Genomic DNA, 6323 nt, shown 5'->3' on the forward strand with positions numbered 1-6323 from the left:
AAAAAAAAAAAAAAAAAAATCAGGTTTGAATGAGATTCAAACAGCCATGACCTCTGCGATACCGGTGCAGTACTATACCAACTGCCAACTGGGAGATGGTCACGCTGTGAGCTCGTAACATACCCGTACATAGATGGTGAAGAATGCAAGTGAATACATGAAAGATCACAACGGTTTGAACCGCGGAGAAAGATGTTAAGACATGAATGATCATCGCAGATATACACACAACTTGACAGACTTCAACAGGATTCGAACTCATGATCTCTGCAAATACCGGTGTAGTGCTCTACCAACTGAGCTATCCAGCCAACTGGGAACTGGTCACGCTGTTAGCTCAAAATATATTCAAGCCTGATTTTGTTTCAGCGCGCCCAAAGTGTTTCCACGGACAGATTTTTAAAAACTAACCATGCAATAAGGCAAAGAACAACTTAAATTTGCTAAAAAGTGAAAAAAAATGGGCGTCACCGTGTTCTTTTCGAAATAAGGCACATTGAAGACCATGCGTCTCTGGAGGATTTTGTTATCTTAAGACGATCATTACATAGCGTACGACTATCAGCAAGAAAAGATGCTACATTATAGTGAAATTTACGTCAGATAAACGTACACAATTCAACTCAATTAAAAGTAGATTTAGGAACCTTTTGCAGCTGATGTCGTTCCTTCAGGTTAAATAGGCCTTACATGGAAAAAAAAAAAACAGCAACAACAGATATTAGCCTTGCCCGTCCAGATTCGAATATCACACGATTCGAAGGTTACAGGAGAGAAGAAAGGGCAAATCATAACTAACTCCTCACGTACAGACGTTTTCTGCTTTATTTTGGTTAAAATGGATAAAATTAGTAAAGGAAGTGATCTATGTCACTGAAATGCAAGAGAGTAAATTGCAGGCGAAGTTATCTCATCCAGTGCCAAGCCCTCTATTGCTTACACAGTCGAACCTCCGGTTGCGACCACCTCTCCTCAACGGCCAGTTTTCCAAAATGCCAAAAGTTTCAAAGTCAAATCACTATATTTTGAACCTCTTGTAAGCGACTACCTCTCGTAACTGTAAAAGTTTGAAAATTTTCTTTCGTTTTTAATCTCATGTAAGCGACCACTTGACAGATAATAGAGCAGAAATTGGATAATAAGGTGTTCTAACATTATCGCATTCCTGGGTAGTACAAGAGACGGAAATTTCTCAATGAGAAGTATCGGATTTTTCCTCGAAATTGACTTTTAACATGAATTAAACATTTGAAAATTTAAAGAAAAAATACACATACACTGTACTCTATCAGTCTTAAAAGAGACGACCTTAACTGTCTTAAAGTAACCATATGCTAACGAGGCAAAATTTTGAACCAATATGATCTAAGACCACTGCCCGTAAGCGACCACCTAGGCTTGACATTTTGAGTGGTCTCTTACGTGAGGTTGGACCGTATTTTTTTAGCGCACGCGCTCGATGTATGACGTGGCGTGACGTTGCGCGTTCAAAAGGATTCAAGTAACTATGGGCGCGGCCGTCCTTGAGCTGTACACATAACTACGATGATCATTCACGTCTTAATATCTTTCTCCGCAGTTCAAATATATGATATTTTATATATTTACTTGTATTTTTCACCATTATGGGTACTTTTCGAACTCACAACATGGCCAGCTCCCACCTGGCTTGATAGCTCAGTTGGTAGGGCACTGTGCCGGTATTTGCAGAGGTCATGGGTTCCTGATCCGTTCAAAGCTGAATTTTTTTCAGGCTTACTGTTCAAAGCTGCTCAAGTTGTGTAGGTAACTGTGATGATCAATCATGTCTTTAGAACCATATACTGGAAGGCCATATTAAGTTATTTTTGAAAAAAAAAAAACAACTTTAAAGCGAGAATTTCACGGCTCGGCGAATGCGCAAGCTACAACGTTAGACATTCAATTTCATTGTTTATAAAACAATCGGAAAAGTGCAAGTGACTCGGGAAATTTCACGGTCAGTCGCGAAAACCTGACGATATAGGTGAGATTTCTCATTAGAATTCCTTTCGTATGTTCCGACTCCATGCATAAAGTACATTTTCGTTTTCTTATCAACAAGAATATAATTTTGTGAAAGCGTAATGATAGTCTTTGAGTAGCTACGCAGCTACACGGCAGAATGACTGGTGTCTAAATTTTGCCGAGGATGGGTGGGGTTACGTCACAGCTTGCACCTGCGTCGAACCGCGAAACTATCCCTTTAAAAAGTAAATCAATTTGGTCCTGGCTTTAAGCCTTCTTTCCTGAATCTTCTAATTGTCTACAAACATTTATTGGCCTCACAAAGCGCTAGCTTTTTCGAGTCCTGACTTGTAAGTATGCAATTAGATTGAAGTGAAACACCAACGTTAAATGATCGCATCGCTCTTTGGAATATAGTTGGATTTTTTTTCTCCAGCAGCTATCGGCGGGCGCTTTCATTGGCTACTTCAAATGACATTTAATAATAATCAGACTGTTTCCCGCCAAAAGTCTCTGAGCAAACAACACTTTTAAATATACACCGTTAGAACGTAACAGTCCACTGTGACCCTCAAATGTTGACTGATGACCGCCGATATACGTAAATCTCCTAATGCCTTTGTTTTGCTACATTAAAAAATCACGAAATAACGTGCAGGTACCTCATGAAACGTGGGAGGCGTGGGGACGCCTCGTGCTCGTCTCCGGATCGAGCGGTCCGGGTTCGAGCCCTGGCCGGCGACATTGTGTTGTGTTATTGGGCAACGCACTTTACTCTGACAGTGCCTCTCTCCGCCCAGGTTTATATATGGATACGGCGAATATTATACTGGGGGTAACCCTGCGATGGACTAGCATCCCATCCAGGGAGAGAAGAAATACTCCTAGTCGCTTCATGCCACAGAATCGGCGATAAGCGCCCGCCTAATGGGTCACTTGGCTTGTGTGCAGACTTAACCTTACCTCAATGAGAAGTATCGGATTTTTCCTCGAAATTGACTTTTAACGTGAATTAAACATTTGAAAATTTAAAGAAAAAATACACATACACTGTACTCTATCAGTCTTAAAAGAGACGACCTTAACTGTCTTAAAGTAACCATATGCTAACGAGGCAAAATTTTGAACCAATATGATCTAAGACCACTGCCCGTAAGCGACCACCTAGGCTTGACATTTTGAGTGGTCTCTTACGTGAGGTTGGACCGTATTTTTACCTCGCGAAACCGGTTAATTTTGTTTCCCTCGGATCTGAATGTATCCTGACGTTCCTCCACAAGAAACATTAATTGAAAAATCTCGGGAAACAACTTCATGACACTTAATCGAACTTTACAATAATTATTAGTTAATTGACAACATGAACTTTGTCCAGTGAGTGATTTTACCTGATATCACGTGAGAGCCCAGGTGTCAAATCAAAATGCGCCTTGCCATTTCGGTCAGCAGGTGTTCCATGCGCTCGTTGTCTTTGTTCCAAAACGATCGGTGAGCCGCAATATCTTTTCAGCAAATAAGGTTTTCTTTTTACTGGAAGACGGTTTCGCTCTGGCGAAAACACAACAAAGTGGAAGGTTAAACTCGGCCAGGATTGACTTCAAACAGGAGGAAGCTGATTTCCCTGGAATCAGTCATAAGTGTCAAATTTTGTGCTTTACAGCATCATTACTAGAGTTGTATTTTTTGTAACAACTAATTTTTTTTTACGCTTGGATGTTTAACATTTTATTTCGTTTTGGCAAGTTTATTTTAAAATACTTAGAGTATCACCCTACCCCGTTCGTATCTTTTCTTCTGAGAATTCAATTGGGTGGTGTTCTAAAGGCAGTATATTATTTCCTTCTCTTTGTGTAGACGCCCCATATCATATAAAAGGAAACTGGTTTGTAAAAGAACAAAACGTTTTAAGTAAGATCATTCTGCTCATAACGGTGGCACATAACGGTTCCCAGCATTCCTAAGCACTTCTCGTTTGAAGATCTCCTCCCATCCATTTCATGGACAGACACCGCCCACTAGACATCACAGACCGTTATTCAAGAACGTTTTCTACAGCGCGTGATGCCTCTCCCTAGATGACGAGAGTTAGTTATTGTATACGAACGAGCTAGATTTCTCGAGATTCTCTTCTGTAAATCATGGCTCACTCAAAAATATACCTTCTATAAAAATAAAAATTAAAAAAAAAAAAAAAAACCGCGACAAATTGTTATAAGAAACAAATTAATTTAGCTCTGTTCACTTTTATTGAGAGAACAGCAAAGTTAGTGAGTGAACAGTGCCCATTTTATTCCATCCAATTGGCCGGTGTCAGAATTACGGGAGTTCCACTATACTCTTACATATGCGATTTCTTTTCTTCGCAGGTCGTGTTGTAATCGTAACCACTTCTCCTTGAGTGTCCTTGGAAAACTGAGCCATGTTTGCCCCCTTTGTCCTGTTCACTTGCCTGATGTTCGTATCCGCATCCACAAGTGCCCCTAGCGCTGGCAAAATCGCGGAGTTGGGAAAAGCGATTGATCTTCGGGAAGCCAACCTCCTTGCAGATTTTCAAGAGCTCGAGAGAACCATTTTTGAGCCCTTCAAACCAGAATGCTTCATTGATGAAACCAAAAAGATTCGATCCTCACGAAAGTTCATGGAATATTATGAAAATAGCAGAGCCTTTTACTCGTCTTTGGCCACCCAATCAGAATTGGACGTGTCGTTGCAGTCCTCATATACTCTGGGTGTTTCTCTACAGGTTGCGACAAAGAGCAAAAGTTCAGAGACCAACAAAGTCAGTGGAATGTCTTTAAACGCGGTGGCAATAAACGAAAAGATCCTGGTGAGAAGAGGCTGCTTAGAAGGTGATGAAGCGAGCTTAACAGACCGATTTCTGGCAGACTTGGAAGACTTGCCGGCAAAAATTGAAGAACCCTGGGAAAAGTCTTCCTGGGAACCGTATAATAGTTTCCTGAAGACATACGGCTCCCACGTCATTACGTCCGTTACACTTGGAGCTAGTTTCAGACAAATGACATTTGCGGAGAGTTCAAAATCCTACAGTGAGAGAGATTTTGAGGTGAAAAGTTGTCTCTCTTTAGCTGGTCCCACAGCTGCTGGAGAATTGGGTTTCAAAGCTTGTGCAGACATAACTGAAAGTGAAAAATCTAAAGCAAGCCAGATCAGCACGAGTGACAAAGTGTTCGTTTTGGGTGGAAGTCTCGATACCCGTAACAAGCTTTTGGACCAAGAGACAAGGTCGGTCGAAGAAATTCAGAAACTTTTGGATGAAGCCAGCGACGAACCCTCATCCATTGAGCACACATTTGTTGCAATCTGGAACATTTTACAAAGTCGTTTCCAAACAGGATCACCCAACCACATCAGAGGTTTAAACTTGGAGTACTACTTTCTCGGCTTCTTGAACTATGGGTGCACCTACGTTGAGGGTGGAAAAGTTCAAATCCAGAAATTCGACTACTCCGCCAGTACCACTAAAACTTCCCCAGAATTTGAATGTTCCCTCGCTAAACAGGGCTGTCAAACCAACAACGATTGCCATTACAAACCCATTTGGTGCTCTTGCCATGGAAAGTCCTGTGTTCGCTACAAAACTGAGACGCACGACAATGGCTCCAAAAAGGAAACTGCCTACGCAAATTTCGATTCAAATTGGGGATGGAGCGGTTGCGGTTGGAAGGCGGCAGGGTCCTATTGTGAGTGCAAAAACGCAGATCGTAATGTGCGGAAAGTTGTATGGTCCTTGCCCAGCAGAGATTGCCCAACACATAAAGCAGCTAGCCATGGCGGCTACCGTCAGACAACAAAGGATGCAGCCCAGAAGAAACCGAACTGAGTTAGAACGAAATTAATCTTCCACTTGTCCACTTGCGGTGATAAGTAATCATTTAAATGATCCCATCTGAAGTTAAAGAATAACTAGAATTAAAACATACATGTAATCTTTGTCATTATGCCAGAGTTGGACAACTTAAAAGTATGTTCATCGACGACAAGCAAATGGTTTGATTGAATTAATAAATGTTAAAAAGATGGAATAGAAACTGAGAGTGCATTCACTTGAGTCAGACTTGGTATTTTCAGAACAATGTCAAAAGATTACTATTTATTCAAGGGTTTAGTCTTACAACAATTACAATCAGAACCATGGTATCAAAAAATAGCTTGACCATTGGTAAACACATTGTTATCATTTTTGTGTTTCAATAGGTTACCGTAGCAATAGTATGTCCTCCTAAAAACACCCTCAATTTTAGCTTTAAGTGCTTTAAACTCAAAAACGAGTTAAGGGGATTTAGAGGCACCTTAAATTCTGGAGAATTTAAGGTGGC

At 40.9% G+C, this 6323-nt stretch overlaps 1 protein-coding gene across 1 annotated transcript; it reads left to right on the forward strand.

The window, feature by feature from the left end:
- Positions 1 to 4172: 4172 nt before the first annotated feature.
- Positions 4173 to 5879, forward strand: LOC145475852 (DELTA-thalatoxin-Avl2a-like). Its single transcript, XM_081455294.1, has one exon. The coding sequence runs from the start codon at positions 4406 to 4408 to the stop codon at positions 5825 to 5827; it is 1422 nt and encodes a 473-aa protein (XP_081311420.1). The 5' UTR covers positions 4173 to 4405; the 3' UTR covers positions 5828 to 5879.
- The last annotated feature ends 444 nt before the right edge of the window (positions 5880 to 6323 follow it).

Source organism: Orbicella franksi, unplaced genomic scaffold (genome assembly GCF_964199315.1).
Source record: "Orbicella franksi unplaced genomic scaffold, jaOrbFran1.1 SCAFFOLD_665, whole genome shotgun sequence".
In the NCBI taxonomy this organism is placed as follows: domain Eukaryota; kingdom Metazoa; phylum Cnidaria; class Anthozoa; order Scleractinia; family Merulinidae; genus Orbicella; species Orbicella franksi.

Bases quoted from the DNA above. Each gene is read 5' to 3' on its own strand.
- LOC145475852 (XM_081455294.1), top strand. From the start codon at position 4,406: ATGTTTGCCCCCTTTGTCCTGTTCACTTGCCTGATGTTCGTATCCGCA.